Source organism: Eutrigla gurnardus (assembly GCF_963514095.1).
Source record: "Eutrigla gurnardus genome assembly, chromosome: 13".
Lineage (NCBI taxonomy): Eukaryota > Metazoa > Chordata > Actinopteri > Perciformes > Triglidae > Eutrigla > Eutrigla gurnardus.
In genome coordinates this window covers 2,499,567-2,512,587 of record NC_139936.1, presented here as the reverse complement: position 1 = coordinate 2,512,587, position 13,021 = coordinate 2,499,567, and the positions used below count along the sequence as shown (strand labels likewise).

The 13,021-nt window shown below is 51.7% G+C and overlaps 1 protein-coding gene across 1 annotated transcript in view; it reads right to left on the bottom strand.

Moving 5' to 3' along the window:
* hmcn2 (hemicentin 2) overlaps positions 1 to 12,947 on the bottom strand; it is a gene marked incomplete at its 5' end in the record, with an annotated part of 45,780 nt that extends 32,833 nt beyond the window's left edge. The window contains 17 exons of the mRNA XM_084023986.1: positions 831 to 926; positions 1,737 to 1,931; positions 2,016 to 2,174; positions 2,259 to 2,372; positions 2,803 to 2,930; positions 3,149 to 3,290; positions 3,641 to 3,913; positions 4,341 to 4,462; positions 4,736 to 4,880; positions 4,993 to 5,256; positions 5,935 to 6,055; positions 6,148 to 6,254; positions 6,335 to 6,506; positions 9,758 to 9,880; positions 10,288 to 10,446; positions 10,918 to 10,988; positions 12,683 to 12,947. Of these exons, the coding sequence (XP_083880112.1) occupies positions 831 to 926; positions 1,737 to 1,931; positions 2,016 to 2,174; positions 2,259 to 2,372; positions 2,803 to 2,930; positions 3,149 to 3,290; positions 3,641 to 3,913; positions 4,341 to 4,462; positions 4,736 to 4,880; positions 4,993 to 5,256; positions 5,935 to 6,055; positions 6,148 to 6,254; positions 6,335 to 6,506; positions 9,758 to 9,880; positions 10,288 to 10,446; positions 10,918 to 10,988; positions 12,683 to 12,947 (2,656 nt within the window). The remainder of the gene's footprint in view (positions 1 to 830; positions 927 to 1,736; positions 1,932 to 2,015; positions 2,175 to 2,258; positions 2,373 to 2,802; positions 2,931 to 3,148; positions 3,291 to 3,640; positions 3,914 to 4,340; positions 4,463 to 4,735; positions 4,881 to 4,992; positions 5,257 to 5,934; positions 6,056 to 6,147; positions 6,255 to 6,334; positions 6,507 to 9,757; positions 9,881 to 10,287; positions 10,447 to 10,917; positions 10,989 to 12,682) is intronic.
* Positions 12,948 to 13,021: the final 74 nt, after the last annotated feature.

Genomic DNA, 13,021 nt, shown 5'->3' with positions numbered 1-13,021 from the left:
GAGACGATGTTTGTTAAATTAAAAGGTATTTTTGCAAGTCAAGAAAGTTGCACTTTGTGGCAGGTTTGTCATCATATCATTTAGCTGTGCCATCAACCTTACTGGATCTGGATCCATGTGGATTCTGGTGTGACGCTGCTAACAAAGTTAGCTTCTATAATTCAAGGTCAACTTTACAGCTAAGTGTTAAAGTCATCTAACTAGCATTAGTAGCGTGGTAGCAAGTTGTCAATCAGCATGTAAGCCCCACCCCCTAAAGCATCCCCTGCTTCTGGTCGCCCCCTGATGGACATTAGAGAGAATGCAAGTTTAAGGCACTTCAGAATTGGCTTCACTTTTCAGTTGCCTCCTGTCGTTACCTTGTCTCGCTTGCTAGCTAACTATCTTAGCTACGTTGAGTCACAAATGAAACGTTGTCTTAGATTATGTGTTTAATCCAGCAACTATTTTTATCAGCCGGGAAGAGAAAGAAGGAACGAGACCTGTTGTTATGGTAACGTTGCACATCGTTTGGCTGCGTCGTCTTTGTTTTTACGTATTTTCACAGAAAACAAAATGCGACTGTCTTGACATGTAAAATGATCTGTCAAATTGATAAACATCACATGTAAATCATGCCACAATGTATATGGGATGAAAAGAATATTTGACTGTCGTGCACATTTATTCCTAAATAAAGTCCCACGGTGGTCCACCAGAAGGGGGCGTGGCTTAGCCTCTGTATACTTAACAACAGCAGGAAAATGTGAGAGTATTTTCAGGCCACAGTCCAGCTTTTGGAGTTGCTGCCATTGTTTAGAAAACAGATAGGAGAGCTGAGATAATCCTACCCAGTCCAGTGACTCCCACTCTGACCTCCGCTGTAATGGATCCATACTGGTTCTTGGCCTCGCAGACGTACAGCCCTTCATCGTCGAGCCAGACACCTGCAGCCAAACACAGTAAACCAGCAGCTCAACATCTCCAGAAACGCAGCACATTCTGTGCATCTGAGATAAGCAGCGTCTCTGCACCTACTGAGAAAGTATTTATCCAGGAAGAAAAATATGTCCCTGCTAACAGCAGATAATAGCGAGTAAGACGGCGCTGTAATTAAGAGGTAAAAATAACGGGATTAATGGGTTTTGCCTCAGCTGCCGGTCTGCTGACACACATGTCCCTCTCTGCAAAATTCTCTGGAGATCACATGTTGGAGCATCAACACATGAGTCACTGTGTGTTTGGACAGTCGGGCCGATGTTTAAATAGGAGATGACAAGACATTAAGCATCGGAGTGAAACAAAAAAAGAGAGGGGATGGTGGACGATACGGGATGGAGACGTTTCCTTAAACAACGGCATCTGCAACAGATTGAAGCTAATTAGGTCAGAATGGAAACAGTGACAGAAGCTGACCACGGTATAATATTACACACACACACACACACACTGTAAACATTTAGTCTCGGGAGCACAAAGGATCACCTTCAGAGGCCCAGATTAGTCATGTCGCAGGCCGAGAGGCCTCCACAGTTCAGCGGTTTAAATCCCACGTCGCCCCGATGGGAGCTCAGTCTCACCGTTATTAACGCCGTCAAAGCGATGTGGCACTTTTATTTTTTTATGTAAGCCTTTCAGCAGGATGTAATGAGAACCGTCAACACCTCCTCTCTCTTAAGTAAAGCTGCATTTAAGGTGGTAAGGTTGCACCTCTTCTATATATAATCTCTCTGCCGTGATTTCACGGTTTAACTCACTCTGGATGAGAAGATGTCCGCTCTCCAGCTGCATCGTCCTGCTGTGGTCGTCCGTCCTCGTAGGAACCGGTCTGCCGTCCTTCCTGCGCCAGGTCACCGTGGGCTTCGGGAGGCCGCGGGCGACGCAGGGGAGGGTGACGTTCTCCCCGATGCTCGCCGTCACGTCGACTGGCGCCTCCGAGAACAGCGGGCCCACTGTGGGAGGGGAAATGTTTTCATGAGTGTAACTTGAGAGGGAATAACAAGCTTTTTTTCCTGTGGCGAAGCGTGCGGTCTCACCTCCGACCTCCAGAGTGACGGTGCCGGCGGCGGTCCCGGCGGAGCTGCTGGCCACGCAGCTGTACTGGCCGGCGTCGACCTCCTGCACGCCTCGGATGTGCAGCGTCCCGCGGTGAACGTCCTGCTTGGCGAAAGGAGCGGAGCCCACCTCCAGCTCACCTGAAAACACGACACAGAGCCTCCTGAGAGTCTCCTACTGGAAACTTCCTTCACACACACGCAGGTTTCTGACCCTGAACGCACCTTTGAACCAGTGGACCAGCGGAGGAGGGATGCCTGTGGCTCGGCACGCCAGAGTCGCATCCCCACCGACGGACACCAGGACGACCTGCTGCACCACTGTTATCCTGGGCAGCTCTGGAGGAGACGAGACAACGCTTAGAAAAGCTGGGTTTTTGGGAAATAATAGTAAAGTAATGTTGACTTTAAAAAGATAAATCAGCGAGGGCTGCAGAATAAACCCGAGGTAAATATGAAACTAAGCTTTCACACATTCTGAGCAGCAGATAAGACACTCGGCATCCTTTCAACTCAGGGCCGAGCTGGAAGCACCAGATGATCCATCTCACGTGGTTCCTTCTGCCTCCATGCATCAACGTTGTTAAAAATGACATCTGGAGACAAAAAGTGAGGAAGACGCTGCCACAGTCCGTCAGTATCAAAGCTTTCTGTCAACCGGCCGAGACTTCAGGACACAGCAGAGAAACGTCTGAATGTGTGAGACGGAGCAGCGTGGGGCCAAAACCCCGGGGAACGCTCCACCGATGACTCAGCACTCTGACTTTACCTGCGAATGTAAGCGACGCAGACTGGGAGGCGGTCCCGGCCTCGTTGGTCGCCGTGCAGGTGTAATCCCCAGCATCCTCGGGGAGGGCTCCTCTGATGGTCAGGACGCCGTGTTGGTCCAGACTCAACCTGCATCGTTCAAATGGAAGGAATTCATGTTTTGTTGCCTCACATTTGCAAAAACAAAATTTTTCTCTGAATTTGTATTTTTTTTTTTACGCTGGCATGTAAATCTGCGGTTTGGACATCAGTAGTGATGCAAACAAGATGTGGCGATGGCGGATGCGGCGTGAGTGGAATGTAACGAGTGTTACCGGAGGTGTTGAGTGGGCCGGGGGCTCCCTTACCTCGGCCGATTAGTGAGGAACACGTCTCCGTGGCTCCAGGAGAGCCGGGGAGGCGGCGAGCCGGACGCCTGGCAGACGAGGCGGACCTCGTCCCCTCGGGAGAACGCCTGGCCTCGGGGGTGAACCGCCACGGAGGGAGCCTCTAAAAGAAAACAGGGGAAACGGAGGCAGGTCGATGACTAAAAGGGGGGCCTCGTCGACGCCACATGATGTCATTCATTACGTCACCTATCAGTTTAACAACGCTGATTACCAGCACTTTCCATCTCTGACATCATTTATTTGCCAATTTATGAAAATCCATGTACAAACATGTGAGCGTGGAAGTCAACATGCATCACTTCTGGCTGACGAGGAACTTTTTCTGACGAGGAGGTTCAGCCCTTAATGGAAACCAGATGCAGACGGGGGTCTGCAGCGGGACGGCGAGGCCCCTTCCGACTGTGTTAAACGTTTAAGCAGATGACCTGCAGGTTTCCCCCCGGCCGTTACCTGGGACCAGCAGCCAGGCGGTGATCCTGCGGTCTCCGTCGGCGTTGGCGGCCACGCAGTGGTACTCCCCGGCGTCCTGCGGCCGCACGCCGCTGATCTGCAGCGACGAGTCAGGCAGCAGCTTCACCCTCCCGGCGCGGGCCCGGATGGTACGACCCGCCCGGTGCCAGGTCAGGTTGTGGCGCATGGAGCCTTCCACCTGGCAGGTCAGCACGGCCACGCCGCCCACGGAGCAGGTCACGTTCACCGCCGGCTTCAGGACCGGAGGAGGCTCTGGGTTTCAGGGTTGGACACGGTTAACCAACAGGAAGTGTTTACTCTGTAACACAAATGTTTGTGCTGGCGTTGTTTGAGTGTTGATGTTTGGTCCATGAAGAATGTCTGGAACTCGTTTCAAAGCCTTGGCCGCTGCTGTGTGTGTGTGTGTGTGTGTGTGTGTGTGTGTGTATATATGTGTGTGTGTGTGTTTATATGTTATTTATTTATTTACTGCGGCACTTTCAGTTGAAAGCATCATCAACTGAATGGAGTTTGATCAAACAATGACAGGGAAGTGTCTGTGTGTGTGTGTGTGTGTGTGTGTGTGTGTGTGTGTGTGTGTGTGTGTGTGTGTGTGTGTCTGTGTGTGTGTGTGTGTGTCTGTGTGTGTGTGTCTGTCTGTTTGTGTGTGTGTGTGTGTGTGTGTGTGTGTGTGACGGACCTCTGACGGTCAGCTGCGTGAGGGCGCGTCCTTGTCCCGCTCCGCTCTGCGCCACACACTCGTACAGGCCCTCGTCCTCGGCCGAGGCGTGGGCGATCTCCCATGATGCCGTGGCAGAACTCCTGATACAAACAGACACGCCTGATTGGTCGAGATCCCGTTTTACCTCACATTCGATGGACGTTCTTTTTTAAGATGACACCATGGCATATGTAATGTTGAGTAAACATGTTTCCTGACAGATGAGCCAATAAAAGCCAACGAGCAGCACTAATGCGCTGCAGACAAGCTCACTAAGAGCAGCACAGTGACCTGATTAGCGGGTTTTCCAGCAGGTAATGGCTGCATTAAAGGAATGTGAATCCAGGAAGGAGAGCCCAAACAAAAACACTCACTGAAAGAACTTCTCGTCGCCCAGCGTGACCCCGCTCCGGGTGAAGCGGAGCCTGTAGGGAACGTCGCTCTGCACCCGGCAGCCGATGGCGGCGGGCTGCATGTAGAAGCCCTTCACCACGTCAGGCATGCTCACGGCCGGGGGATCTACACAGGGGGAGGGAGGGGGGAGGAAACGGGGGAGTAAAGATTGATGAGGTGTGAGAGACTCCTGAGTGGAGAGGTTGTGTCTGCAGGGGAAAGGAGGAGGTCGTCATGCCTGGAACGATGTTGGTGTAGGAGACGCTGGACAGCCTCTGGAAGCGGTAGCCCTCCTCGTCTTTGCCCGTCGCCTTGATGAAGAAGCTCTGGGACGGGGTGCGGAACTCCGGGAGACTCCAGAGACCCTGCTGGCCGAGGTCGGAGGGCAGCGGGACGGGGATGGTGCGTAGGGAGCGGCCCGAGCCCGACATGAGCTCCACGTGGCTCAGCAGACCTGGAGGCTTCAGACCGGTGCACTTCAGCAGAACGTGGGCCGGGAGTCCTGGGAGGGAGAGGGAGTCATGAAACCATCTTCTACACCAGAGAGCTCCAGGAAACAGGGGGTCTGGGACCCCTAGAGGGTCCCCGACCTCCAGGAAACAGGGGGTCTGGGACCCCTAGAGGGTCCCCAAACGTTTGTTCTTCCAAAATGTAAAATGTGTCCAAAAATACACATTAATACAACATCTAATAAGCAAATATAAATGTTAGTTGTTGTGTTAATGTGAAATTGTGATGTAGAAATGCCAACAATTATTATTTTAATGTCTTAGTGTTGTAGTCATTACAAGTACTGTTATACATGGAACTATAGGCTGCTCTACACAGTATTATTGGCCAGTTTAATAAGCAACATAGTTTTATCTGATATGTAACACCAGGTCTCTATAGGCCTTGGGGGTCCCTCCACCGGGTCTCTATAGGCCTTGGGGGTCCCTCCACCAGGTCTCTATAGACCTTGGGGGTCCCTCCACCCGGTCTCTATAGACCTTGGGGGTCCCTCCACCAGGTCTCTATAGACCTTGGGGGTCCCTCCACCCGGTCTCTATAGACCTTGGGGGTCCCTCCACCAGGTCTCTATAGACCTTGGGGGTCCCTCCACCGGGTCTCTGTAGACCTTGGGGGTCCCTCCACCGGGTCTCTGCTCTACACATGAAAACACCTGAAACATGTCCGGCACCTTTTATCGGCCTCTCTCTGGTCTGGTTGAACTCCGAGACCGGTAGACTGGAAAAGCCGGCCCTGAAGTCCAGATTGCTGACCCCCGTGACCCTCAGAGTGTGGCGCCCGCTGCAGCTCACCTATTTATATAAAGAGAGGATTGAATGAGCTCATAGTGGTGATATAGAGAGACGGAGAAACGTTCCTGGTGGATCCACCAGCGGGTCGGTACCTTCAGCTTCCAGGCTCCGGGTCTGGGGAACTTCAGGTTGACGACTCGAGCCGAGTTGGGGATGTTCAGCAGCTCTTTGAGGCCCTGCGCCTCGTCGACGACACGACCTGCAACGCAACAACGGGAACTTTTCAAAGTAAAACACTCTGAATATCTCATTTATCAACAGCGATGACGGGTTTTCTACCGAAGGGGTCGTTGAGCTCGATCTGCGGCGCCGGCCCGCTGAGTGACACGGTGACCTCTCGAAGGCTGGGGTCAAAGGGCACTTCCCACTTGTTCTCCTGGCCGCTGTCATGGTTGGAGGACAGCAGGTGGACCTTCAGGGCCTGGACCGTCTCCTCCACCCACTTTAAGACCTGACAGCAGGAGAGAACACAGAGCTGGAGGAGACACATTCACTGCTGGGATCCGTGCGGGGATCGGACTTTGAATAGACGGGACGAGGACAGGAAGGACACGCTTGCCCCCCCCCCCCCCCCCCCCCCCCAAGCAGCAGGCTGCTCTTTGTCGGACCACTCTTTCATTGCAAAAGTAATCCTTGGAGGGATTTTTTGCCTAAACAAAGGAAAAGTGAGACAGCTGTCAAACTGATAACATACGGTTTTCTGCACTCTCAAGCATGTAGTCCCAGAGGAGAGTCTACCCCCCCCCCCCCCCCCCGTCTCCTCCTGCAACACAGCTTTCATGAATCATGAAGCTGCTTCCTCAGAACAGAAACCGTGGTGCCTGAATACTCTTAAACTGGATGTTCCTAACATGCAGGGATCGTTTACGGACAGGAGCGGCTGCTCTGGAGAATCTGTTCCTCCAGATGAGGTCAGACGGCGATGCCTGTTTGGATTTGCCGGAGATTCACTTGGTTAAGTGAGTCATCGCGCCACTTAGAGCGAACGATTCCCCCCCAAAGCCTGAAACAATAGCGGACAGTTTGATTACATTTAAGCGGTGAAAAACAATCCCGAGTTAAGACGATAATGTTCCCCGGAGGCTCCAGGGAGGAACATCATGACAGTGTGGAGTTTCAGTTTGGACAGGTGCTCGCTGTAAAATCATCATCATCATCATCATCTTCACGGGGGGGGGTGGAATACAGTTTTCCTTTTGTTTCCTCTAGAATGAAAACAGGAGCAGAGATCTGACTGATATTTCAGAGACCACACTAAACCACCAGCATCTTCCAAACCTTTAACGAGGTATTAGTATTAGCTTTGACCTCCTATTGGAGAGGCCTTATGGGGGGCGGAGCCAACAACATTTTGAGACCAAAAAGAAAAACAAGCAACAACAACAAAAGCCTTTGATAATTTAATTATCAGGCCTCTGCTCTCTTTGTCTATCGGGTCCAGCGGGTGCTGACAGCAGCTGGTTCCTCTCGCCGTTTTTTTTTTTTTTTTTTTTTTTAACAACTGGAAACAGCTGTAATGTCTGCCACATGTGCAGCCGTCACCAGCGGAGCAGGAAACGGTGAAGGAGTGACCTACATCTGCCCCCCGGGATACCACCGCTTTCTTATGCAAGAGAGCGGAGAGGAGAGGGCATTACTCAGAGAGCTGGGGTAAAAGGGAAGCGGAGGGCAGTGATGGGACGACCTGCCTTCCGGGGGCCGAGGTGTGTGTGTGTGTGTGTGTGTGTGTGTGTGTGTGTGTGTGTGTGTGTGTGTGTGTGTGTGTGTAGGGGGGTTACGTTCTGCAGCCACTCCCTGTTCTAACCACCGGGAATGTGGAGGATCTTAAGTTCTGTGAAACCTCATCCGGCGTGTCTCAGTTTAACAGACTTACAGGAAGCCCCCCCCCCCCCCCCCCCCGCTATTCATAGAAGCATGACAGATGGAAAAGGGTTAGCTGAGGATGGGGGGGCGACACCGTGTCCCCCTCCTCGCTCATTCAGGTGCTTTACCTGCGGCGTGATCCAGACCTCCCAGTGCAGCTCAGTCTGTACTTCAACACCACAACTGCTGACATTAGCAGGAAGATGTCTCGCTGTTAGGAGGGAATCAGTCCCAGATGGACCCCTGCTCCCTCCTCGTGGTGGTGGGGGGGTTAGTAGACACACCTGCCGAGTCCTGGCCCCGCCACAAGTGGCCCGTGTGTTAGAGACATAAACGCCGGCCTTGTTTAAGCACGCTCGGGGAGATAAATGTTACCTGGGCTTCTGGACTTTGTGCCTTTGACAGACCCTTAACTCACTCCTGCAGCCCCGTGATGAGGAAACCATCAGGAGCCGCGCTGGAAACGACTCTACACGGCTCTCCATACGGAGCAAAAACAAGCAGACATTATATGGAAGCTGAAACATCGTGTTGTTTTTGGGGATCCGATGACGAGGGATGGCATCATCAGCCCGCTGATGCCTTCCCGTCCACGGCGTCGTTGGCGATAACCACCATCATTAAAAGAGGATTCGGACGCTGACAATGAGCTGCTGTGTGAAGGCTTGGAGTCCAGCGGGCAGCTGTGCTGGAAGGAGGGAGGCCGTGACAGATCACATCCTGGGATTCAAGTCTGTTTTCTCTCCACGCTCTGCCCCCGGAGACCACAGGAAGATTCTGTTTATTTCGGTTTTATTTGGCCGCACTTAATTAAACTGCCATTAAGAGGGACTATTGTGGTTAGATGTAGGTTTTTAAAAGGATTAACGGATTTGCATTAATGTGGTAGAAGCCACCCAAAGGCTGCGTCAGCACGAGGCCGTCTGAGGTGAAGGTGTGAGGGTCAGACAAAACATTCAAACACTCAACCAGCTGCCACCGTTACGGAGCATTAATGAAACGCTGCCACACACAGGCGTTGTGTGCATTGTACTGCCAGCATGACTTAACAGGAAACAGACCTACACACACAGAGTTCAGAGGTTCAGTGGGCCACCGGTGTGCAGGGCCGCTTGGCCGCCGCTGCACCAACCGCCTCCTGTGTTGACATGCAGGATACCAGAGGAAGCTCTGGCTTCTCTTACGTCTGCCGGGGGAAGAGAGGGCCCTGCTGTCTTTGGCTCCTCGGACCGGGGGGGGGGGGGGCTCCTGTTACACCGCCGCTTCCCATGTTAAAGGAGTCGCTCGGCCGTATCGTATGAACAGGAAGTTTAATATCGGCTTCACTATCGTTTGATTCCACTGAATGAAACCGCTATTATTACATCAGTGGGTCACATAGGGGGTTGTTTCCCCCCTCTGCTACTGCACTTCATCATTATACTGGGATTAAAATGCTCATAAACACAACTTAATCTACGTTTAAATTAGTAGAATCTATTATAATGTTTACACAGATTTCACCCTTAAGGAGCCACGGTGACGGATTCCTCTTAAAATATCCTCCTACAGCGTCATCCTCGACTTTAACTCACGACGTCCATGAGTGACCTCTGAAAGGTCAGTTTCATTTAACAACTAATACACTGTTACCACCACATTTCTTCAACAAATTAATCTCAAGTAGAGAAGTTACGAAAATATCCCAGAAGCCGATGTGACTTCTTTGATCGCAATGAGAAAAAAGCAATTAACTGCTTAATTAAATCCAAAGTCTGAAGTCAAATGAATGAAGCTCCGGATGAAATGTATTGTCCTTTAAGAAGGAACGGGTCTGGGCTCTTGTGTTTTTGCTCTCACCTCGTTGACCTGCTGCTTGTCCAGGTGGAAGATCTGTCCCGAGGAGGTGGCGGCGATCTCCTCGTAGGCCCTGTAGCCCGGCTGGGAGCGGTCCCCACAGTCCCCGGTCAACACGAACACCACCTGGGAGGGAGGGGGGGTCGACAGGAAGGGGTGAGAGGATTACTACTGTTTGTTTTCTACGCTCTCGCTTCTCAGTCGGCTCCAAAGTGACGCTAACGCTCATTGTCATGCTGAACGCCGAGACCAGAGACCAGAGCAGCTCCGAGGAGAGACGTTCCCCTCCTCGGACCAGTGACTTCATTGGAATGTAGATCTTTCCCAGCATGCCGTTGGCCCCCCTTTGTTTGCAGCACATGATAAATGCAAAATATACTCAAGTGCGATTTAAAGAATCAGCTGAACAGAAATGGATGTTACTCTGGAAATTATGTTTCTTGCTTTCCTGCAAATCCAAACAGCACTTAAATTACAAACGGGTCTCCCCGGGCCCTGATCCGGGAGACCCGGTCCACTTCCCAGGAGGGTACCTGTGACTGCCGGAGCTGCACCAGCTGCAGGACGTCCCTCTTCAGGCGGTAGTCTTTGGCCCGGGCATCGGTGAACACGTAGATGAAGGATCCGGGCAGGGAGACCTCCAGGGCTTTCTTTATGGCTCCGATACTCATCTCGGGGCAGTCGCCCCCCCCCTGGTGACAGAACCATCATTTATTCATCAGCAAAAAGAACAACACCACCGTTGATTAAACCCATAGCACTACATAGCCTTACATGATCCGGTGAAACCACAGGCTGTGTATAAGAAGTGGACGTTGTCATGGTGACGACGGTGCAACTTTACAGCTAAGTGTTAGTATGTAACTGTGTTGGTAGCGAGTCGCCCCCTGATGGCCAGCAGAGAGAATGACAGTTTAAGGCACTTCGGCCTCGGCTTCACTTTTCCTCAGCAGTTAGAGGTTTCATGATGCCGACGCTCAGATGTGTCATGAACATGTTGAAATGGCTGCTGGGAAAAAGGGGCGGAGCGTTGATCCCTATTGAATTACGTCGTGGATCCTGTTAAAAGTCACATGGCCTCGACTTTAAGCAGCCTGGGCTCGGATCGGTGTGGAGGAGCAGAGCGCCTCCTGTAGAATAATCGTGTGTTTGAGCTTCCCCACCTGGACAAACAGCTCCTGCAGATCCTGCTGGAACTTCTTGGGGTCGGTGGTGATGGACACGGGGCCGATATCTGCAACAAAACATTTATACATCACAACAGAGGCTTAAACAAAACCAACTCAGGAGAGATGCTCGGGTTGTAATGAAATAAATATCCTTTCCCGAACAAATCAGTTGAATGTTGAACTCGCCGGGAGGTTTTTTTTTGTTTTCCTCCTTCAAACAACTCGACTACATCAGAACAAAGGATTTAGTTGTTCTGCCTGTGTGAACAGAGGACACGCATCAAAAGAACAAGCCACAAGTCTCATTTATCTGGACCAGAGTGATGCTGCTGGAGGTAAGACATGAATATCAATCACACACAGACACACACACACACACACACACACACACACACACACACACACACACACACACACACACACACACACACACACACACACACACACACACACACACACACACACACACACACACACACACACACACACACACACACACACACACACACACACACACACACACACACACAGCACAAAATTACAACGTTCAGGTTTTTGTTTCGTACAAATGGCTACAATCTGGCCGGCGTCCGGGTAACAATCATCTGCAGCTGCATTCAGCATCTTCTGCCGTCTCCGACCTCCTCGAGTAGCAGACTGCAGTGTGATGGATAAGAACCTGCCAGGGCCCCCGACACTTACTTGGATGCCTTCTGGGGGCCAATCACTGGAACAGAAAACATTCGCCCAACACACAGAGGACGCATTGTTTTTGTTATAAAGCGCCGCTGCCTATAAAACCCAAGTATTAAAGTTATTCCAGAAGAAGACCCTGATCTGGTCTGGTGGGGGCCTCCATGGTTCCTGTTTCTGCCAAACACACATCGAGGAGCATCTTCGTGAGACACGGAGCTCACGGCCAATTTGTCAAACTGATGACAACTCGTTCCCGACCCGACCGCGGAGGCCTCCATCGAGTCCTGGTCTGGTCCGGGTCCCGGTGAGTGACCGTAAACCACTGACATCCCCGTCACGCCTACTTTGTCAGCCACCGTGGCTTCTTAGCAATCTTTGGGGGAAGTTTACAAGGTCCCCGAGGGGGGAAGGCACATTAAACACAAGACAACATGTTGTGGTGTTAGTGCAGCCCACCATCCCCCCCCACACACACACACACCAACACACACGTACTGGCTGAACTGGGGGGCTACGGAGGATTTTTCCGGAGGCTAGGATGGAGGAGAGGGAGGGGTGGGGTAATTACACACAAGCAGACAGCATATGCTTCTCATCAGTGCTCAAACACCCTCCCCCCATTAGAGCACTCTTAGTTTCAAGCTGCAGCTTTCCCGTATAGGAGGGCAGTAGGTGGGGGGGGGGGGGGTGGAAGAGCCTTACCTGTCCCACAGACCCCCCCCCCCCCCCCCTCTTAAAAGCTCACATATCTCTGCTCCATGAAACATATTGTGCTCTCATAAAAGATTTATGGGCCACAACACGAGCAACAGGTCCTCAGATGTGCTGCTGGATCTCTTACCAAGTAAAGCTACAGAATATCAAAGGGTTTCTACATGTTGAGTTCATACTGATGCATGAGAGGAAGGAATATTCTGCTGGACCCGGTCCTGGTCAGACCATCTGACCATCCTGGACTCTTAACCACATGCATTCATTCACAACCGTTTATATTCCGGATTAAACAGCCACATATCAAGTATCTGCTTGTTCCCAGAACAAAGTGTGTTTGGTGAAGATGTACCTGGGTCGTGGAAGGGGACCAGGACGAAGTTCTTGATGGGTCTGGTCCTCCGGTTGAGGGTTTTCTCCAGGATCCGCGAGGCGCCATCGATCACCTGTTTCAGATCGTCGTACATGGAGCCGGTAACGTCGAACACAAAGGCCAGGGTCGAGGCGCTGTCCCCGGATCCATCATCCTCTTCCTCCTCGGCGCGGGGGTCCGCCAGGAGCCCGCGAGCGCCGACGCACACCGCCAGCACGAGGCACTTTAATAAAACACCGCTCATTGTTTTTCTGTTTTTAAAATCTCCTCCAGAGAGTCACTGCATCTGTCTGCCGGAATGAAGCGAATCACATACAA